Below are 23,472 nucleotides of genomic sequence, written 5' to 3' on the forward strand. Positions count from 1 at the left end.
TGCAAAATGTATCTGTAAAACTAGAAGCGCTATACAAGAACAAACATTATTATTATTATTAATGAATAACTCCCTCTAATGCTACAGAGAAAACATGCGATCCAAGCAGAATGTAAAAACATAAAAGAAATATAAGAATTGATGCTGCATATTTTTACTGTGCATTTTCTGTCTCTCGCAAAAAACATTTGTGGAGAAATTGCACATATAATTGGTCAGCACACTGTTCCGAGTATATCCTACCTACGATCAAGTGATTGATGTACAGTTAGGTCAACATAGCAGACACCACTAATATGTTCATTTCAGAAACCAGATGATATCTTCAATTTGAACATGCGGTTTGTTACAAGCATGAACTTTATTTGCTGCATGGAAGGCTTTCAATAGCCTTCACACAGACACTAAATATTACATTTACTACCTCTCCCTCTGCATGCCTATCACACTCACACTGTCTGCAGTCCTACTAAGCTGCTTAGATTTAAAACCCTTTAACAGAGATACAGAGCCATATTTACTAAGCGGTGCTATTCCGTAACACTGGGAGATGCTTTATGGACAAGCCACTGGAAAGGACTGTAAGGTGCCTTCCAGCGCTGGAAAGTGTGTTATGGTACAGAACCGCTTCGTGATATGGGCCACAGTCTTCTCTCATCTTTGCAATGATCTTACATTTTGCTACACTAGATTGTTGTAGTACTTACATTGTGAAATGTTCCATAAATTAGTCTTGAGCAAATACAAAAGCACTTTCTGTCTACAAGAACAAAAAATACAAAACTTTATTGGTTTTAGGAGTGAAGACGTAGAATAAAAAACGCTCTTCATATTAACAGATCATATAAAAATGCTGATAGGTCTTTGCATTTGCCGGAGGTATTAAACGTGTCGGTTGCTCCCCTCTTCCTCTGTAAGATTACACAGCATTTTGTAAACGTAACAAGAAAAGTTGCGGTTGGGTTTTTCTTCGATATGTATCAGAGTGTCTCTGTTGAAAAACAGGTCATGACTGTAAGTCTGCAACAACATGAAAGCCACAAGCAGATTATTTTGCAGTGCGGTACAAGTCCCTCTCCTATTGGAGAAGTTGATCCTAAACTATATGCATTTAAACATGACGAGAAAAAGTAGAGGACTGACCCCTAGTGATGCTAACCAGGAGAAGACTATGTGCTGAAATTATATTACTTGAATCTTCATTTCCTTCCATACAAAAACAGCTTCATGAACTCAGGATTCCAATATCCATATTATAATTGTCCCTTTAAACACCACCCATATAGACACCACTAGCCTACAACAGGTATATCTTGTGTGGTAATCAGAGTGGTTAGGAAACGGATGATCACATGAATGAAGTAACAAATGTAATAAAGTTACTCACTGCTGACCTTGTGGAATTTCCTGGTGCTGTTGGCGTGCTCCTACCAAGGAGTATCTGCATGCAAAAGTGGTAAACGGCAGTGCAACTGCTGTTGGAAAAATATGACCAAAACTGCAAAGGAACTAGGTGCAAAAATTTATTGAAGGCACGTTAAAAAACAGTAAGAGAACACTCTTACGCGTTTCGCGTGGTCACCCACGCTTTATCAAAGAGCACGCTATATTTTTCCAACAGCAGTTGCACCGCCGTTTACCACTTTTATATGCATTTAAAGCTTGCTGTAAACAAAAGGCACAGTTTAACAGCTGGTTAACCCCATTAGTGCCAAAATAAACTGCAGTATAGTCTTCACAAGAGAGAACAATTTTCCATGAAGAACTCACTGGTTGACCCATTAAATATTGATCTACAAAGAATAGACATGCAAAATGTAAGAGCTGAGCAGTTAAAAGAAAGCCTTATTCCCCCCCCCCCCTCAACGTTTTTATTGGGTGTGTAGAAACTGCACCACCCGTAAGTTTGTATCTCCTCTTGCTTTAATACACTGAAGTAAAGGTTAGATCTGTAAAGTTATCTTCAGAAGCACTGGTAATCTGTATATGAATACTAGACACTGCATATATTGAGGAATTGCATACGAATGTCTCATCATATTTTTATGTCTTACCACATCCCAGGATTCCTGTAAGGTGATCTTCTTCAGAAGTGTCCCGGTCTTGTTACAGTGGAGGTCCACGTGAGCTTTCCCCTCTTCTTCTATCTGAGTCACTGCCACAACCGACAGCAGATCTAATTCATCTTCATAGTCCAATATCTTAAAAGTCTGGGAAAGTTGGAAACGAGAGGGCAAAAAGTGTATCTCACTCGCATCATTATAACAATGCAAAGCCCCATTCAACACTTCAGTCATTCCATGAAAAATATCAGAGCCTCATCAGCAGCAATGCCACGTCATGCAGGGCCACTGACAGCTTTCCCGGGGCCCAGGACTAGTGTCCCCCCCAGGCCACACATCCATGGCCCTGCGAGTCCCCCACCCTGTAGTTCTCCCACAGTCTCCCCCCTACCCACTCCCCCTTGTATTTCTCCCCCTCCAGCCACTTTCCCCCCCGTCACTCTTCTTCCTCTATCTCCCCCTCACTGTCTTTACACGGAGGAGGCCTCTATTCAGGAAGGGCCCTGCAACTGAGGGGAACTAGTCCTCCATGGCCAGATGTGGAAGTTGGGCCCAGCTTCTGGCATTAGCCAGCTAGCGAGGGCCAACAGCTGATACGAGCTGTGGCCCCCCTTACACTGAGGCCCCACTTTTTGTCGGGTCAAACTTCCAGCATTGGCCAGTCGGACGGTTGCCCCAGAGTTACCGGGCCCAGCTTTCCCCAGTCAGCGTCTTTGACTTCATGACACATATCAGAGATGCATTACACTGAAAGTGCTTAGCCATGTAACACAGCTTCACTCCTTTTGAGACACACACACACACACACACACACACACACACCACCCCCCCCCGCCCCCACCATTGGCCCCTTCCACAATTTCAGGAGGAAGGCAGCGTTTCAATGGCAGAACATAGAACTATGCTTTAATCAACAGCTACAGTCCCGATTCTTCCAATTAGATAAGCTTGCTAAATAATCAGCTCTCAAAATTAAATGAATCATATTGTTCATGCAAATTATTATCCGTAAGACCTTTAACGTATTTTTTTTTTTAAAAGCCACAAATAGCGATGTGAAATAAAAGGTTTAATTTCATAGAATTAGAAGTTATCACAGTCCCAACCATCTTTATGTTTTTACCTCTTGCTCTGGATCGTCATCTAGTTGGTTAAAACGCTTTTTCACTAAGCGCCCAGAAGCTGTAACTGTAACAAGGTTATTCACCTAAAACACATTCAGAATCAAAAATCAGTTTTGTGGGTATGACAATATAACAAGAGAAAGCAACAATCCCGCCTGGGATTTTATCTTTATATAATTGCAAGTGGAGTGGGCTATCTGCAGCACCAGGAACCCCCTGGGGTACTTCCCAAGATAACTACTGGGGTAGAAACTGGATTGAAAATTCCCTCCTTGGAAAACAATATGGCCACGAAATCTTGAGGGATCCGCAGGCCAAAAGGAAGCTGCAACGTCGTCAGTTGCAGCTTCCTATGGGTTGACACCAACGGCCATGTTCCCTCCACGAGCAGCACCGGCATCTTCCTCGGAAATTGTGTGGGCTGAAATAAGGGTGACACCACCAGAATCCCACCCCCAAAGTGATAATTCTGCTTTTAGTTGGGGGAGTGGGGGTGGGGGGTGGGAGAGAGTGAGGAGAGCGAGAAAGAGAATTGCTGCTTTGCTTTAAAAAGGCAATAATTAAGCTGGTTGCAATAAAATAGGGAGTATTGTATCATAAGAATAGGGCTTGGCTCTGAAGAGAATAGGACTTTTAAGGATTATTTTTATACAAATAAACCAGAGGATTTAGAAGTACTGCCCCATTGCAAATGTCTACAAAAAGTAGCATTGGTGAGGTATGCTCATAAAATGTGCTGCTTACGTTGCTGTCCCTGCTGGCTAAAATGACAAAATCCTCAATGACTTGACGTTGATATGAATCATTGTGCGTCTCCTCCAGCCTTAATACACTAAAACAAAGTCACAAATCATCAAGATCTATAAAGTTATCTCCATAAGCACGAGTAAGTAAATAATGAACTAATTGGTAAGGACCAGTGGAGAAAAGAAAAAGATTCAAAACAAATGTCCTACCCTCACACAATGTCCCCCCAACAGATATATACAGCTTAGGCCGCGCTTATAGTGCCGGCGACGCTGACGTTACGATGCAGTGGCTGAAAAAAAATTGAAGTGGATTCCAGCGATCGCGACCAAGCTGTCGCGCCGCTCCTACTATAAGCGCACACGACAGCTTCAATAGATTTGTTTTGACGCGATGTTGCGTCCCGGGACTATAAGTGTGGCCTTAGGCCAGGGCCATGGTCAAAAAGACCGTGCTGACCCGCGCTGAGGGGAAACATTATCCCTATCAGCACGGTTTTAGACGGCGCTTCCGCAGGCGTGCGGAGGCATGTGGAATTGCAGCCGACATCAAAATTTAAGTTTTCCCGCTGAGGGAAGCACAGGGCCGGTCACGTGACCGCCAAAAGCCAATGGCAGTCTGTGACGTCAGTGCCGTGACGTGCTAGCCCCGCCTCCTGCCCGGCTCAAAAGCGCGCACGCTGACGCTCATGCAGAGACACAAAAAAGCTCCTGCTTGAACAGGAGAGCATGAGCGTCAGCGCTGTGAATGCCACCATGTCCGAGGCCTGAGAGTCTTAACATTTGTGTAGCTTTGCATTTAACTAAAAGCAAAACTGAAACTCCCAGCATGCCATACTGTTAAGTTTTTTCCAGTCTGGCGAAGAACAGCTCAGGGTTGAAAATCAAATGTTAAAACTAAAGACCATAATAATAAGAAATTTTAAAAAACGAACAAAAAAAGGGTAAATTTTTTAATTTTGCTTATATTTTGGCAAGAAGTCATTTTCTTCTAATTACTGGCACTGCCGTTACTGTACCGCATCCCCCCGCCCCCATCTGCTAAGATGTACTACTTTTTAAGCTGCTAATATTTTCCAAGGTACTAAATTGAACAGGCTTCAATTTGCACTCTTCACCCCTAACACTTTATTAAGCCCCTTGCTGCCAGTGGGACCTGCAACGTATTGCGGAGCACATTAATAAAAAGGCCCAATGTAAATAGTAACACAAATAGCAAGCTAGACATACATAGGAACGCATCACCAAAATCTAGACATTTATAGGAGAAGGTTCTCAAATCGAAGACATCAAATCTCAAAAGATGCCTGAATTAGCCCAGAAGTGCTATATGTATATATAGGACATGTTTCTGGTCTGGCTATGTTACAGCTCCAGCATGGACCTTCATTCCGGGAATGCGAAGGAAAAAACAAACACTTCTTACATGGGTTTGTAATCCCAAGGAATATACAATATGTATTATGGAGCTTCAAGAATTTACCTAGTTGGGTGGATGTGGATGCAATTTAGATCATACTTACTTGATCCGATTAGGTCCCATATGAATTATCCTCCCAGATTCATCAGCGTGGAAGAGTATCCAATCAATTTCTAAAGAGCAGCATTTCATATCTTGTATCCCATTCTTTGCCTGAAGCAAACAGGAATTGGGGTGAATAATTAAAATATAATAATAATAAATATAACTATATATTCAAACCAGGAAAGGTGTTGCGTATCAAATATTGTTATGCTAGGTAGAGCTGGGATTTTGAAGGGGGCAAAAGTAGATAGTGGCTATTTTTTTGGTACAAATATTTTTTTATTGGACAGAGAAACAAATAGTATAACATAACATTGATTCAAGTGTCAAAGTGTAGGTACACTTACAGTGATTTTAACAAAGTTAGAATACTTTGACCTTTATATAAAACAGTATACCATTCTTTCAGCATATATAACAAGAGATATAACATTCTTCCCATCGCTAAGCAGAATCAACCTAGTCCCAACCAGTGGGCTTCATTACTGTAGTATGATGGGACAGAAAGTAAAATGAGGAAAGAGAAGAACAGAAAGAGAAGAAAGAAAAGGAAACATGGGGGGGGGGGGGGGGGAAGAGGGGAGAGGGAAGGACGGGGGCGGGAATCCTCCATGGCCACCAGTTCCAGAGACCCGGCTTTGGTAACTAAGGCATCCACCGTTCGACCAGCAAAGCATCTTGCTTTGTTGCACCCTTTAATTTGGTCATTGGGAGGTTATTGCGAAGACCCTAACTTGGGCCCGGTCTCTGCCCTATCCACGGATCCCATGTCTTATAGAAATCGTCCGTTGACAGATTAAAAAAGGCTGACATTTTTTTTCCATCTCCATAACCTCATTTATTCTCCTCTCAACCGGTCATCTGGAGGGGGGGCTATTTTTTTCCAAGCAGCCGCAACAGCACATCTCGTCGCCGTCAGAATAAATGAGATCAATCTTCTCATCGGGCGGCCAATGTCCTCCACTGGCTTGGCCAGCAAGAAAATCAATGGGTCAATAGGAATTAATAAATCTGTTATTTCCCTGATAAGGGTTTGGATAACTTTCCAATAGTTCTGAATTATTGGACATGTCCACCAAATGTGGACCATGTCGCCTTTCTGACCACAGCCTCTCCAACAGAGATCGGACACCAGAGGGTATATCTGCTTCAATCGGGCTGGGGTGAAGTACCAGTAGTATAGTATTTTATATATTTTTTTCTTTGATTACGGTACATATACTTTTTTGAGGCGAACTCCCATATGTCCTCCCAGTCATCTCTATCAATTACAATATTTAAATCAGTTGCCCAGTTTATCATATAATCGTGGTCAGGAGAGTCTACTGCCGACTCCAATCCAGCATATATCCTGGTAATCAGACCTTTTTGATAATGGCCTTTACCACATAGTACCTCAAAATCAGATAGGGAGGAGAATTCTAATTTCGGGGACAAGGTTTGTAGAAAATGCCTGATTTGTAGATACTTGCATATTCAGGTCAGGTGCTTCATATTTGGTTCGGAGTTCCTGGAAGCTCATCAGTTTTCCTTTACTCAGAAGATCAGCAACTACTCCAATACCTCTCATCTTGAATTGATCGAATTGTTTTGGGTCACAACCCGGGGGAAAATTAGGGTTATCAAAAATAAGCTGTGGAACGGCCGAGACCAACCTGAATTTCTTCTTAGATTTTGACCAGATCTCCCAGGTATGTCTCATTGCACCCAGCTCAAACCTTTTTGACTGCGTGTCCCTTTTACCGTCGGCAGAGAAGGAGTTTTCGCATACTGGGTTTCTATAGCTAACCAGTAGCTTTGGGTTGGGTCAGCGTTCCAGACTACCACTTATCTCAAAATATTACCAGGCTGCCCAATTGAGACATCTGGGACACCCATTCTCCCCCTTATCTTTGAAGCCATCATAACCAATATGGCTATTCTAGGTCTTTTGCCTTGCCATATGAAATATTTTATATTGCTAATTTTTCATGTCCGAGACTGGAATATGGATAGGGAGGGTTTGGAAGTGATATAACAGCCTCGGGAGTATGTTCATTTTAACTGAAACCATTCTTCATATCCACGAGATCTGATATCCCTCCCACTTAGTTAAGTACCTTTTAATCCTATCAAATAGAGGTGGGTAATTTCTCTGGTATAAAGAATTATAGGGTCTAGTCACATTCACTCCTAAATATTTGACACTAGCTGATATACCCGGCGTTGCCCGGGCGTGGAAGGGCAGGGGGCATGGAGTGGAAGGGCGGGGGGGCCAAAGGGCAGGGAGGGGCGGGGGGCCAAAGGACAGGGAGGGGCAGGGGGGCTAAGGGCAGGGAGGGGTGGGGGGGCTAAGGGCAGGGAGGGGCGGGGGGGCTAAGGGCAGGGAGGGGCGGGGGGGCTAAGGGCAGGGAGGGGCGGGGGGCTAAGGGCAGGGAGGGGCAGGGAGGGAGGGGGGGCAAAGGGCAGGGGGGGAGGGGGGGCAAAGGGCAGGGGGGGCAAGAGGACAGGGAGGGGGGCAAAGGGCAGGGTGCCAAAGGGCAGGGTGCCAAAGGGCAGGGGGGCAAAGGGCAGGGGGGGCAAAGGGCAGGGGGGCAAAGGGCAGGGGGGGCAAAGGGCAGGGGGGGCAAAGGGCAGGGGGGGCAAAGGGCAGGGGGGGCAAAGGGCAGGGGGGGCAAAGGGCATTAGGAGGGAGGGCAGGGGGGGCAAAGGGCATTGGGAGGGAGGGCAGGGGGGGCAAAGGGCATTGGGAGGGAGGGCAGGGGGGGCAAAGGGCATTGGGAGGGAGGGCAGGGGGCAAAGGGCAGGGGAGGGAGGGCAGTAGCAAAGGGCAGGGGGGGGCAAAGGGCATTAGGAGGGAGGGCAGGGGGGGCAAAGGGCAGGGGGAGGGAGGGCAGGAGGCAAAGGGCAGGGGGAGGGAGGGCAGGGGGCAAAGGACAGGGGGGGCAAAGGGCATTAGGAGGGAGGGCAGCGGGGGCAAAGGGCATTGGGAGGGAGGGCAGGCGGCAAAGGGGATTGGGAGGGAGGGCAGGGGGGGCAAAGGGCAGGGAGGGCAGGGGGGGAAAAGGGCAGGGGGGGCAAAGGGCAGGGTGAGTCAGGGACGCAGTAAATAACCCATTCCCCTGCGTTTCCTCACCTTGCACATGGCCGCGCTCCTCTTCCTACGGGTCCCGGCCGCGCTCCTCCTCTACCTTGGGCTTCTCCGCGGAGAGGCTGAGACGCTCCGGTGAGGAGGTGCTGTGCCTCTCGCGGGAGAGGCGGAGAGAGCCGGAGGAGCGGCCTGTGTGAGGGGAGAGCCGCGGGCTCTGTGTGTGGGTGGGGGGAGCGCCGGGTGAGGGGAGAGCCGCGTGCTCTGTGTGTGTGTGTGGGGCGGGGGGAGCGCCGGGTGAGGGGAGAGCCGCGTGCTCTGTGTGTGTGTGGGGGGGGGGGGGGGGGTGAGCAGGGGGTGGGGTGAGCGCCGGGTGAGGGAGTGGCCTATGGGTGGTGAGAGCCGTGGAGAGGTGAGAGTCCCCCGCTGTGTCCCGGGCGCTCGCTCCGCTCCCCTGCTGACTGTAGCGGCGTCGGGGAGGGGGGGGGGGAGGAAAAAGCGCGGGAAAGCGGGAGACCCGGGGAGAGGAGGTGCGCGCGGGTCCCGATGAGCGCCGCGGTGTGTGTTGTGTGTTGTGTGTGTGTCGTCACTCCACCTCAAGCCAATGAGAGGTGTGCGGGGGCGGGCGGGCGGGCCAAGGGAGCAATCTCATTGGCCTGGCCCAAGGTCCAATCTGATTGCCGCTAGGGACACAGGGAGGGACACAGGGAGACACATACAGACAGACAGGCAACGACACATAGGACACTTTGAGAAATATATAGTAGATGCGTAGAGCTCCATCTATAGTTGAAATTTAATTTTAATAGTTTAATCTCTAGATCTGGGAGATTCAGATTTAGGGCCTCAGATTTGTCATTGTTGATTTTGTATCCTGAGATTCTCCCAAAATCTGACAATTCTTTTTGAAGGTTGAGCAGGGAGGTTTGGGGATTGGCCAAGGTCCAAATTATATCATCGGCAAATAATGAGATTTTGTATTTTGTTTTTCCAATCGTTATTCCTTGAATGTTAATATTTGCTCTGATCGTGGCAGTCAGTGGTTCAATGGTTAGAGCGAAAAGAAGAGGGTATAAGGGGCATCCCTGTCTTGTACCATTTTGTATTTTTATCGGGTCCGGGGTATTCCCCTGGAGCTTAACCAAAGCTGTCGGCAGCCGGCCCAAAATTGCTTTTACCTTTCCTGATGGTCATTTTATCTTCATCATCTGTATGAATAACTACAACTTTTTTGTTTGTACATTTTGCATGTTGTAAAAAAAAAATAATAATAAAAAAAAAAAAAAAAAAAAAAAAAAAAAAAAAGAAGAAGAAGAAGAAGAAGAAGAAGAAGAAGAAGAGCGACAGAATAAACAAAGCACTGAATAATTACCAGGCTGTGATCATCCATGGATCGAATGTGATAAGCTCCTCTCTTGTTTTTCTTGTTTGGTGTGATGATGTAATGCCAGGGGTACCCACCCACTTCAAATGAATTGTCTAGGCAGGGCACTTCAAACAGAAGAGTAGGGCACTCTACAAAATAATTATACAAAGAATATGACATTAAATAATATTTGGAATACGCCTAAAACCGACATCTTTGTTCCAATATTTAATCTGTCTACATCTACAGTATTTAAAACCAGAGACAGAACATGAAACACAGACAGAGCTCAGTGCACATCCAGTGAAACCTATACACGGTACAGTGCCTAAATATATATGTATAGATATCTATTAAATAAAATGGTCTTTTAGTTTAGCATTTTGGCCAAAGTGTTGTAAGCCCCTGAGCCACTACACGGCAGACCACATCTCAAGGGTCCCTAACACAAATATATATTCTTAATAACCTGTGCATTACCAGGAAGAATGATTTATAATAAATCTGTCAACATTAGTTGCATAGTTCTAAGTCTGATTGAAGCTTTTATTAACCTGTACATTACCAGGAAAAGCACTCTGTATTAGATTTGTCACAATCATACTGCAAGCAGGCAAGTTCCCCTGAGAGTGGGAGATGCTATGGAGTGAGCTTTTAACCATTTAAATGTGGGTGGGGGTGAGCTTGAACAAGATAGGAAGAGCCACCTTGCTTAAAAAACGATAAAACCCAGAAATCATGCATCGTTTATTATTAAATGCCACCTCTTGTGGCAGCCCGTCCTCAGCTAGGAGACAAAGGCATCATGGGGGAGGATAGAAATGGAAACAAACAACATTTCACTCAAACTGAAGCAGAAAATGGAGCAGTATGTCAGAGTATTCTGTACCTTACATCTTGCCGTCACGATAAAGCCCTGCAAGGATTAAAGTGAGTGAGCAGTACAGCAACCAAGGGGTTCTCAATTCCAGTTCTCAGGACCCCTTAACAGGTCAGGTTTTCAGGATATCCCTGCATCAGCACAGGTGGCTGAATGAGTCCCTGCTTCAGCATAGGTGGCTCAATCATTAGCTGGGATATCCTTGAAACCTAACCTGTTTGGGGGGGGGGGGGGCAGGAGGGGGGGTTGTCTTGAGGACTGAAGTTGAGAACCCCTGGGTTAACCTTTCTATGATAGTAATTTTAGTTCATCATGGAATGTCCTGGGTCTATGACTTGGGTGGGAATAAAACCATTAAGGAAAACCCCAATGTGTTCAGAGTCCTTGCTGTAGTAGAAATTACCTGACTTTTCAACAGATAAACTCTGGAAAAATAGACATCAGGGTAAAGTGGAAAGTTAAAGACACAAATAACCTATTAGCCACTGAACTTGCAAATACAAACTGTGCAATTTAAGTTGCATTTAAAAAGGTATCTCCTATGAGAGGGAAGGTCTGGAAATGGGTTTGAGGAAGTGACCCACTGATCGTTACATTTTAAATGAAATCAGCCTATTTATTTATAAAATATTTTACCAGGAAGTAATACATTGAGAGTTACCTCTCGTTTTCAAGTATGTCCTGGGCACTATGCTACAAGATTATAGTACCAAGAAATGCCAACTATATACCTGTTAATGTAATGTTGCAAGGAATGCCGAATGGAAATTCTCCAACAGTCCCCTTGTCACTTTTCCAATTGCATGCTTGTCCTAAAACAAGTTTCTGCTGCATATACTAAAAAGATAAGTTATGGGGGAAAAAAACTAGTGTTATATTTGGTGTCATAACATTTGAATGGTCACATTGTTACCGAATTGCATTAAGGCGGCAGAATCTGAGTATTGTAGCAGGGTGACCAAAGCAATAGTGTGGAGTGGTGACATACAAAGTCTCAATGACTTAATGTCAGTACAGGTAGTCCTCGTTATCCAACGTTTCACTTTACAACGAATGGCATATCCAACGCGAGCGGCCGAAACCGGAAGAGACAACAGACGGCACCACACAGAGAATACCAAGGAACATCAAGTGCTATAGAGGCGGTGAGAGCACCGTCCTGATCGCGTTGTTTTACGGTTATTGCCCAAGAATGGCCTTCTAGTAAGAGTGCTCTCTATGGGCCAGGTCATATAATATTTTATTGTCTAGATAAAGATTATTTGAATATATCTGCTCAATGGTAGTTCTTTTCTTCATTTGGAGGTAAACCCACACGCTCCCACATGGTGTATGCAGTGCCACTGATTGGATTTTGCTTTTGTCTATTCACTCAAAATGTGAGTAGAAACATTGCAGATTTCAAACACTCCATTAATTTACTGTGTCAAACATATTACACTACTTTGTATTTATATGTTTTTTCACACATGGTGTAACATCCTCCGCTCCCTTACCCGGCTTCTACCAATATCTGAAGGTACATAGATGACATAATTCTTATATGGATGGGAGGTTTGGAAAAAAGCTTGAACAATTTTTGGACGATATAAACATTAACGATAAAAATGTAAGATTTACCTCAAAAGTCAGCAAAGAGGAGTTAGACTTTTTGGATCTTACGATATATATAGAAAATGGTTTACTGAAGACCAAATCCTTCTTTAAATCTGTTGACACAAGTAATTATATATTGAGGTTTAGTTGCCACCATCCGAAATGGATGGATAATGTGCCATTCAGACAATTTCGAAGAATAAAAAGATATTGTACAGATGAAGGTGTTTATTTATCAAGCCAAAATTTACACTGTAAGTAGAACACCCATATGAGCCAAGATCCCATTCAACTACCAACGTATCACCATTGTGTGCACTTTATTTTCTCTTTTTACTTTTTGGGCTGATCGTGCTCCTTCTGGAATTTGTGGAGAGTTGTACGTGGGGGAGGACTTTTGGAAACAAGTCCCCACTGGAGGTTGAGCAATTTCACACGAATATTATAATTCATGGTATAAACACCTTTTTCACAGACTTACTATAATCACGTGATCACTTATTGTATATTGTGTGGAAGCGCCGCTCAATATCACTTTGGGTGTTACTTCAGTCATCTGGCACGACTTAAAATATGGACTTCTGCCCCTTTAAGGCAAAGCAAACTCTTCTGGCTCCTATTTCCAATGTATTCCTATCTAGTAACATGGTGGCCAGCTCTGCCAGGTCCCACAGGCTATTTCCTCTAATCACTTATTTTTAGCAGAACTTGCAACATAGAATTCCAAAGCAGTATGTAACAGTCCACTCAGAGCAAAGGAATTTTTCACCAGTATGAGTAGTCTTCACTCTGCCCCCAGCGTCAACAGAAAATATCAGTATGTTTTGGAAAATTCCAGGAACTCAGAGTTAACAATGTGCTCGTCTTCTCTTTGCTTCAGTTCTCCCACAGTAACAGAAAACATAGAATGCACGGAGCGAGATTCACTAACCTACGTTACTGGTTAACGCACTGCAACCCCACATTAATGGTCATTAACTTGAATGGCAGATAATGCGGGACTGCAGTGCGGTCACCTGAAACAGAGGTTAGGGAATCAGTCACATGGATGAGAGTGAGGGGTACCAATATGTAGACATTGTGTATAACCAGATGTTACATGTACCACAGCTTTGGATTCCCTCAACCACTCAATATCAGGTTTTCAAACTTGTATTTTATTTGATTTGTGGTCCGGCTTTTGTTCAACATTTCTGCCCTGTAATCTGAATGTTCAATGGTATGTAAATCAAACGTCCAAAATGAAAATCTCCTCTGATACATAAAGAATAGTTACTGTAGCTCTATTTTATGTGGCTTGTTAAACATTTGAATTCAAAGCTCCATAGTTTGTTACCTGCTCAGCGATTCTCTCAAAGCTGTAAAGACGCACCAGACCAGCACTATGCATTACAACGAGCATGCCATGAGAAACCATCGCATCCGTTATGCTGGATCCAAAAATCTACATGACATCAAGAAAAAAATAAAATAAAAGCAGATTAAAGATTTTTAGTTTTACCAAGAAACGTTCTTTATTTGAAATTAAGGGCCATTTAAAAAGGTATACTGTATTTCCATTTGCAATTCCAGGTCAAAATTTATAGGAGCAGTTCCGCCTAGGGTGGTCTTAGGTTTGTTTAGTTTCTTTTTATTATAGGGGGGATGGGGGCGGGAAGCTGAACACATTTATTTAAGCTCTGGGGACCCTCAACTTTCACAGATACAGTACTTCATTCTGCTTCCCATCCAGGGGAATTTTTTGCATGGAATGCTCCTTTACAGATACAGCAGCCTTTACAATGCTTTTGTTGAGTTCCTTATTTTGGCAGGAAGAGAAGCAGAGGTTTAAGTAAATACTTCTCCTGGTATGAATTTTAAAAAACATTTTAGTCTTCAGAAATGTTGCAGTAACAATTTGGTAAAAGCAACTACGCATCTTCAAAAGCACTTGAACTGAGAGTTGGCGGATAGGAAAAGCAAATATTTATTGAAATGTTTAGTTACACTAGATCAAACTGGAAGCAGCTGTACAATGTGTGAATTGGATAAGCCGCCCTTATGGTCAAATTTTGGGGCTAACACACAAAGTCCTATTCAAATGCAAACAAACTGAAAATGGCAAATATTTTGTATTCTGCAATTCTGTTTTCACATCTGAAAATTCAGTTTCCATATAAAACTGCGGATATATAAAAATAAATATACTTACTGATATTTTGGTTTCTTCTAGTCCTCCATGGCAGGCAGACCAATGGGTTAACTCCTACATCCAGCTGAGGTAGGACAAGAACTTCCGAGACCTCTATAAAATGGGGCTTGCCCATCCCCGGTCAGTTATCTTCTGTCCAAGCTCTCTTTAAGGCTGCTCTTATAGTGCTGGCGACGGCGACGCAAATCAAATGCATTGCCGCCGTCGCGTGCCCTTATAGTAAGCGCGACACGACGGATTGGTAGCGATCGCTGGAAGTCATCCCTATTTTATTTTTCCAGCAACCGTAGCCGAACGTCGCCGGCACTATAAGCGTAGCCTAAGGGAGCACAAACATGAAAATAAGGGCGATAAGTACTTTGCCATAGAAAACTTTAAGAAACCGAAATATCAGTAGATACATTTCCCTTTTTCTTCTACATCCTCTGCGGCAGGCAGACACTTATGGGATGTCCCAGAGCAACCTTAAAATGATTCGGAGGGGGCATCTCTTTTCACAGCCGGAACGACTGCTTAGAGCACTTTCCTTCCAAATCTTGCATTGGCCGACGTTTGAACATTCTTGTATGAAAAGAAGACCACTGCCTTGCAAAATCTGTGCAGAAGCACGAGCCTTCTGTGCCTGTGGCGCTGGTAGAGTGGGCTTTTAGCCTTTCAGGTAGTCTTCTTCCTACTAATCTGTATGCCTCACAAATATCTGCTTCAATCCACATGAATATCGAGGTACTGGAAGCTGCCTGACTATTTTGAGGTCCCCCTAAGAGGATAAATAACCTCAAGGTTTTCATGAAACGGTCAGTACTCTGGACATAGGTTGCAAACGCCCTAACTGCATCTAAATTATGCCATTGCTGTTCCTCGTCATTGGACGGGTTAGGGCACAATGTACTGATTCATATGGAAATCTGAAACCACCTTAGTTTGAAAATATTGAACGGTTCACATAGCTATTTTATCTTAGTGCACTTGAAAGAAAGGTTCACGACAAGATAATGCATGGCGTTGTAAATCGCCATCAGGAAGACGACTTTAATGGTAAGCAACTTCATTGATAGGTAGTATATAGGTACAATAGGAAGCAAGTGGTTGTGCAACCAGATTCAGGTGCCAGGATGCAACAGGGATCCAGATTCTAGGCCTCATCCTAGACGTAGCCCTTTAAAAATCTGCTAATCATAGGATCGAGAGCAATTTGTTGTGTGTTAGAATGCTCCCAATGATGCAACCTGGATTGCAGAATGAGAAAAAGGAGCGAATATGTATCCTAGAACGAAATTCCTACTGGATTGTGAAGGCCTCCCATGCCACCGCTTCTGTATCCCGACACCTTGACACGTATGCCTGGACTTTAACTGATGACATCAAGTCAATAGTCTGACAACCCCATCGCCGAATTATTTGGTTGAAGATATTCTGGTTCAGTTCAGATTTTCCTGGGTGCACTGAATACCTGCTGAGATAGTCAGGTTCTAAATGTATCTCCTGATATGTATGTGGCAGAATTGCATGGAACCGCTTGCTCTGGCTTCTCGTTCCCCCTTGCTGATTGATATATGCTACCGCTTTAATATTGTCAGACAGAACCCTCAGCAGAAATCCTCTTAGTATGCCCTTAAAGCCTCAAATGGCATAGAATATGGTTAGAAACTTCCTCACATTGATAGGAAGCCCCTTTTCCTCGACTTCACCAGAGCCCTTGCATTACTTGATTCTGGCAAGCCGAGCCAGAATCAGAGCCATCCTCTGAGACTCCCATAAATGTATTTATTTTTAACACTGACCAAGTTGGGGGAACTAGTGATTTGCCTTTCCATAGATTTTACATTTTGGTCCACCACCATAAACTACACTTTGTGCTCAGCAATAACTTTATTCTGTAATTTGAGCTTGGATTCCGGTGCCCCGCAAAAATGTCTCTGCAGTGGTCTCAGATGAAATGTAGCTCAAGGCACCACCTCTGCCATGGAATTGAGAAGTCCTACTATGTGCATAAACTACATTTTTGGATAGTTTGAAAAGGTTCCTGAAAACCTAAACCTCTTTTCATAATCCTGTAAACTTTGGGGGACCGGCAGCAACACCAAATCTTTTTTGTGTGTCTAATACCATCCCAAGAAACTGGTTGACTTGGACAGGAACCAAATTGCTTTTTTTACATTGGGTTGTCAACCATGGTCTTCTAATGTTTCATGTACTATACAAACTATCTCTGGCGCTTTGTTCTGATGGGTCTAGGTACGTGACCACGACTCCTTTTGGTCTTAGCAAAGCTGCCACCATTGCCATGACATTTGTGAATGTTCTGGGTGCCATGGCCAGCCTGGAAGATTCATAACCTGGTAGTACTGGCCGTCCAGACAAAATCTCAGGAATTTGAGGTGGGATTCTTTTAATTAGAATATGGAGATATGCATTATTTTAAAAACAACAGATCTTGCACCATGGTAACTTCGCCTTGGAGGCCTGACAAACGATGAAGACCTCAATCTCTTCTGTTGGGGCAAGAAATTACCTCTTCCTCCAGTCATTCTGGAAATATTATTTAGAGGCTCAGCAAAGAGATAGGAACAACTATAATTATTATTTATAAGCATGTTCTTGTATAGCGCTGCTAGTTTTACGTAGCGCTTTACATAGACATTTTGCAGGCACAGGTCCCTGCCCTGTAAAGCTTACAATCTATTGTTTGTTGCCCAAGGTCACAAGGACCCGATGCCGAGAATTGAACCAGGTTCCCCTGCTTCAAACTCAGTGTCAGTGTCTTTACTCACCGAGTCACCCCTTCTTCTAAGGCAGAGAATAAGCCTATTTTTAGATGTGGCATCTGCCGTCCAAGGCTTGAGCCACAGTGTCCGTCTTGCGGCTGCCGAGTATCTTGCTGTGAGTCGTTTAACATTGAGAAATATCAATTGAATCTTTTAGATTCGAGAAGTCCTTGAGCAACTTCTGTCTAGATATTCTGGCCTCAATTCTATCTTTCAGATCCTTACAGTTCAAGATATACGTCACCACTATTGCTGGTTTCAGTGCCACTCAGTGTTGAATATTGCTTACGTAGAACCTAGTCAGTTCTCCGATCCATGGAATCTTAAAATGATCCTTGATCGGGATTGTCGTATTTCTTACCATTTACTTTTAACGGGGCTCCCCATCTACCGCATTTTTCGTTAAAAGGGGTCAATTCTGACTAACTTCCACATCATTATCGCTCATATTTAGCGACACCCATTCTGCCTCCACCATTTCTTTAATAGATCTGTGCACTTGGAATCTTCTACATGATCTTAGGACCCAGAAAGGCCAAATCGAGGACCCCCAATTCTTCGTTAGATTTCTCAATATTTAAAGTTCTTCTGGTAGTCTTGATAAGTTTATCTACAGCATCCACCCTTAAGGACCTCCCTTCAGCTTAGGTCTCTTCTTCCCTCAGATGAGGAACATTCCTCCAAGATAAGAAAAGCCCCCCCGAGCAAATCTACAAAACCGTCCATTTCTATATCCATGAAAGGCCTTGGTTACGTCAGACTGTACTTTATTTTTTTTACACACACACAGACACACACACAGACACACACACAGACACACACACACACACACACACACACACACACACACACACACACACACACACACACACACACACACACACACACACACACACACACACACACACACACACACCCTCTTGGTGTAAGTAGCTGATAACTTGACATCCCACTCGGCACAATATATTTGTACTTAGAAACTGCTTTATAGGCTTAAAAACCTGAATTTCCTTTTAACAACCAGAAATAGCACCTATAACCTCTAAATTAGGAGACAAAGGAGGAAAGAAAAAACACATTTTAAATACCTGGTGTCCAAATCCAGCTTATTCCCCGAGTGCCCAAAAAAACATTAGTCGAACCGGAAGTGATGGTTCAAAGCACAATTACATCACTCCCCGGGCGCCTCATGTCAATAGTCCCATGCGGCCAGTGCCGACATTTTACTGGCACAGCAAACATCAGCAGAGGACACCATAGAGAACCATAACACAGGGCTGTCTGTATGGCCATGATAACTTCCCCAAAACAGCAGCCAACCTCCAGAGGAGGTGTCCGCCTGCCGCACAAGAAAAAAGGGAAATGAACCAACTGATATTTTGGATTCTTAAAGTCCTCTATGGCAAAAGTACTTATCTCCCTTATTTTCTTCTTGTTTTAATGTTTCTGCTGCCTCAAAGAGAACTTAGAAGATAACTGACCAGGGATTGGCCAAGCCTCCTTTACTGTGGTCACGGAAGTTCTTGACCTTCCTGAGCTAGAAGGAAGAGTTAACCCATTGGTGTCTGCCTGCAATGGACGACATAGAAAAAAAAAAAAGTCGTTTGCTTTGTAATGTTCTGCTGGCCTCTCTGGCACAGGTGGGTTTAATTAATAAGCTAACAGGAGAATAAGAACTAACATAATACTGTATCAATTAGCTCCCTCACTAAACAGGTGTCGTGATATGAAAACAAGAGTCTTCTACCAGCATCGGGGATCTGTCAGCCATATACCTCCTGATGAATTAACTGAATTTAGTGCTCTTACGCGTCTGTCTATCTCCAGAATTCCCACCAACGAGAGAGGTAAGACCCTGAATACAGCCAGGTACAACAGCACAGACCTTTGACTGCCCGACTGTTGAAAGAAAAATATAAAAACACATTTTGATATCACAAATTTTACATTTATTGCAGAATATGGTGTGTTGCCTATTAGAAGACGGTGAATAGAGAGAAGGAAAATGCCACAGGACGTGTTCATGTAAATCCACCCGCCTTCCTACATAAAGTAATTGATGCAGACAGGAAGATGATACAGAGTAGGTAACGGGTCTCTTACTTTAGCAGTGATTTACATCACATTCTAATATGGGTAACTCCTCCATTCCCAACGTGTAAACTCATGCACACGGGATAAGATCAGAGAATAGTACCCTAACATACGGACACAGAGGTGCAGGATCACATCTTCACGCTCCAAGACTTGCTTCAAAATTACCTTCATACATAAACCCCTATATTGTGTACAGATCTCAGTATTTCAAACACCAATGAAATCAAAACTGTAACAAAAGGAAAAAGCTGATTTTTATGTAAAATAACACTGGAAGAAAGTCAGTATTATGGGAGATATATAGATATATATCTATAATTATATCACTATAAATAAATCAGATGATGGTATTCCGTGCTGTGCCAAAACAAGTGGTAGGTGATTATTGCCAAAGACTCGTGCTGCCGCCTGCTCAGGGGAACGCCACAGTCTCCTCTAAAAAAGCGAGCTCCCAAATAGGAAGCTCACAAGAAAGAAAAAGAAAAGCAGGAGGCGTGCTGAGAGGCAATAGGTTTTAATGATTAAAATACCCACAGTGGGCTATACCAACACTGTATATTAAAATAAAATACAATACATAAGCAAAAATAGACTTACAACTGTTCTGGGTGGTGAGTGATACCGGAGAAGTATGGAAGTCAGACGGGTGAAAAAAAGATGGCGCAGGTCCGGACCTGTAATGCTCCACTGAGCTGAGGAATCCCTCTTACCTCTTTGGCAATAATCACGCGAGTAGGGAGCACGCCGACATCAATCAGAAGGTCGTAAGAACTATATGATTAGTCATGTTCTCAAGAACTCCTCTTTTTCTACATTGATAGTCTAGCTCCAGGAGAACTACATTGTTATAGGTGAGAGGGTGTCTGCCGTTTCCACTAATCGTGGGGCTGCAGGCATCCCCTATGCAGCTATTCACTGGAATATAATGTGACTCTTTCAATATAGATTATTATCATGGATGTATATTCGTGTCCGGACTCATCAGAATGTTGCTATATACATATAAAGTAGCTACAAAATATGAACTTGCTTGTCTTCTCTGAGCACTGATTTAGGAACAGCTGTTCCTGCTCTATATATTACTTCTTTTATATGAAAGGACATAGATTAGTGGGACCGCATCACCATGTTTAACAAGAGAAATGTGTACAATGAAAGGTGCTCTGGAGGATAAGGTTATATTATTAACAGTTTTGATCAAAGGTGATCAGAAAGATTCCCCCTCTATTGAGCACTCAAACCTGAGATAGTCGTAAGTGGACTGAAAATTGCCCTGTAGTGATTACTACAAATTACTGGTAAGTTGGCCAGAATCACCGCGGAAGTCAAAAAATAATAAAATTTTATTAATTCTACATAGAAAATGCTAAAAACACATATACATTGTTAAAATCCCCATGCTGTTGTGGCCTATGAGTAAATTGTTCCTTAATAGAGCAATAGTAATTGTATGCCTCTATATACTCATATGACATCCAAAAATAATCTTCTACTAATGTAGTGTGGCTACGTGCAGATAGGTGTGGTATTATGTACAACGCCTATTGATTTGGCTAGTGTGATGCCGTGGCATATGATCTGTAAATATGCTATTGCATGAGTGGTATCTCATATAAACCTTGGGTAACAGAGTTCATATCAAAACACCAGATAATAAGCTCTAGTATTGTGGTTCAGTCTGAAGGTACTCTAAAGCAATGCTGTTGCAAAGTCAGTAGTAGGGTTGTGGCTAGTAGCAGATGAATATTACTCCATCAAATCATAGAGGTATCTCATTGCAGCTGTAGGAAAAATGCATATGGTGGTATGCAGTGGTTGACAAATCACCAAAAAATCTACTCGCCACCTAGTACCAAACGTGTACTGCTTGGGCCAATATTTACTCGCCCGGGGGTTAAATCCACTAGCCCGGGGCGAGCAAATGTATAGGTTTGTCGAACATTGGTGGTATGCATATAACCACGCTATACTGGACTGCTACAATAGTAACCGCTTGCTTCTAGCAAATATAGAGAGTATCAAAGTACCAGAGTGTGCTGTAATAGGACCACAATAACCGATAGGGCGACCCATATGCCACTATCCTAGAGGCACAACCAAAATGCATAGAGCTGTGTCTCCCAGATGGAGATATTAGTTGATACAGATCGATAGCCAACACTGCCACAATATACAAGCCTGCTCGTAGCCGAAACCGAAGGGATGTCGCCACTTGGAGTGACGTCACTCCAAGTGGCGACATCCCTTCGGTTTCAGCTACGAGCAGGCTTGTATATTGTGGCAGTGTTGGCTATCGATCTGTATCAAGTAATATCTCCATCTGGGAGACACAGCTCTATGCATTTTGGTTGTGCCTCTAGGATAGTGGCATATGGGTCGCCCTATCGGTTATTGTGGTCCTATTACAGCACACTCTGTGGTACTTTGATACTCTCTATATATGCTAGAAGCAAGCGGTTACTATTGTAGCAGTCCAGTACAGCGTGTTTATATGCATACCACCATATGCATTTTTCCTACAGCTGCAATGAGATACCTCTATGATTTGATGGAGTAATATTCATCTGCTACTAGCCACAACCCTGCTACTGACTTTGCAACAGCATTGCTTTAGAGTACCTTCAGACTGAACCACAATACTAGAGCTTATTATCTGGTGTTTTGATATGAACTCTGTTACCCAAGGTTTATATGAGATACCACTCATGCAATAGCATATTCACAGATCATATGCCACGGCATCACACTAGCCAAATCAATAGGCGTTGTACATAATACCACACCTATCTGCACGTAGCCACACTACATTAGTAGAAGATTATTTTTGGATGTCATATGAGTATATAGAGGCATACAATTACTATTGCTCTATTAAGGAACAATTTACTCATAGGCCACAACAGCATGGGGATTTTAACAATGTATATGTGTTTTTAGCATTTTCTATGTAGAATTAATAAAATTTTATTATTTTTTGACTTCCGCGGTGATTCTGGCCAACTTACCAATAATTTGTAGTAATCACTACAGGGCAATTTTCAGTCCACTTACGACTATCTCAGGGTTGAGTGCTCAATAGAGGGGGAATCTTTCTGATCACCTTTGATCAAAACTGTTAATAATTCTTTTATATGAAACATTATTTTCAATTTTATTTAAACGTTATTTTTATTTCATCTGCAGCCGGGGCTTAAATAATAGCCTGTACTTTAATTGTAGCCGGGTACACGCACAGAAATTGTAAATCGTACCCCAGGTTATTATTCAAACATTTACGGTAAATTGACTCTGCTAAAGACTCTCATGACCGACTTAAGTGCATTAGCATTAAAACTTTTTCCATGCTGAAAGGTTCCAATAATAATAATAATACAAGATATTAAAAAGGCACCAATAGCATTGGAAGGTTACATGCTCTTCATATCAATAAACAGAGGAGGAACATTTTTTTTCCTCTTCATCTGAAGACAGGAATCTGCTTTATTCAGGTCTGAAAAACATGGTCTGGTGATGTGATCAATAAAGAAGGTTTTTATGCTAAAGCACTACAGTTATCTCAGCTTATATTATTTATGCTTCTTTAACCAAAGTTGCTGAATAGCTGTATAATACGGCAGACATACGCTTATAGGGTTCCATGTTAAAATGGATTATAAGTAAAACATGACACAATGTGCTCATTTGCATATCATTACCCAGAATCTCTAGCTGCAGTGGAGACACTGCTTGTCAAGTGATAATGGGGGAAAGACAGGGTTCCAGACCAGTCAGAGACAGCACACCACAAGTGCTATTTTTATTTAGTCAATAAAATGCAGTGAATTAAAATAACCACAGCTCAGTGCTGAAAAAAATCTCAGAAACACTAAAATGCAATATATTTTCTGGCCATAAAAGTATAAAAAAAATATTACGCATTGCAAAAAAAGAGCAGATGCATGGAGGAGAATTATTATTTTACTTTCGCTGATTTCATCAATTACAATAATGCGAAATTGGCAAGCTCCAAACTAAAGAAAAATATATTTGTGAGACATCAAAGTATCATACAG

The 23,472-nt window shown here is 42.9% G+C and overlaps 1 protein-coding gene across 4 annotated transcripts in view; it reads right to left on the reverse strand.

The window, feature by feature from the left end:
• Nucleotides 1-761: 761 nt before the first annotated feature.
• The window catches only part of DCAF17 (DDB1 and CUL4 associated factor 17), a 35,934-nt gene continuing 13,223 nt past the window's right edge, over nt 762-23,472 (reverse strand). For 2 of the 4 annotated variants that reach the window (XM_075609082.1, XM_075609081.1), the window contains exons 7-15: nt 19,133-19,222; nt 13,704-13,811; nt 11,503-11,608; nt 9,898-10,040; nt 5,457-5,566; nt 3,932-4,019; nt 3,187-3,270; nt 2,055-2,210; nt 762-1,020 (exon numbers count right to left, since the gene is read on the reverse strand). In XM_075609082.1, the coding sequence (XP_075465197.1) occupies nt 883-1,020; nt 2,055-2,210; nt 3,187-3,270; nt 3,932-4,019; nt 5,457-5,566; nt 9,898-10,040; nt 11,503-11,608; nt 13,704-13,811; nt 19,133-19,222 (1,023 nt within the window). In that variant the 3' untranslated portion in view covers nt 762-882. The remainder of the gene's footprint in view (nt 1,021-2,054; nt 2,211-3,186; nt 3,271-3,931; nt 4,020-5,456; nt 5,567-9,897; nt 10,041-11,502; nt 11,609-13,703; nt 13,812-19,132; nt 19,223-23,472) is intronic. The other 2 variants (XM_075609083.1, XM_075609084.1) reach the window with 2 other exon arrangements.

Source organism: Ascaphus truei, chromosome 7, assembly GCF_040206685.1.
Source record: "Ascaphus truei isolate aAscTru1 chromosome 7, aAscTru1.hap1, whole genome shotgun sequence".
In the NCBI taxonomy this organism is placed as follows: domain Eukaryota; kingdom Metazoa; phylum Chordata; class Amphibia; order Anura; family Ascaphidae; genus Ascaphus; species Ascaphus truei.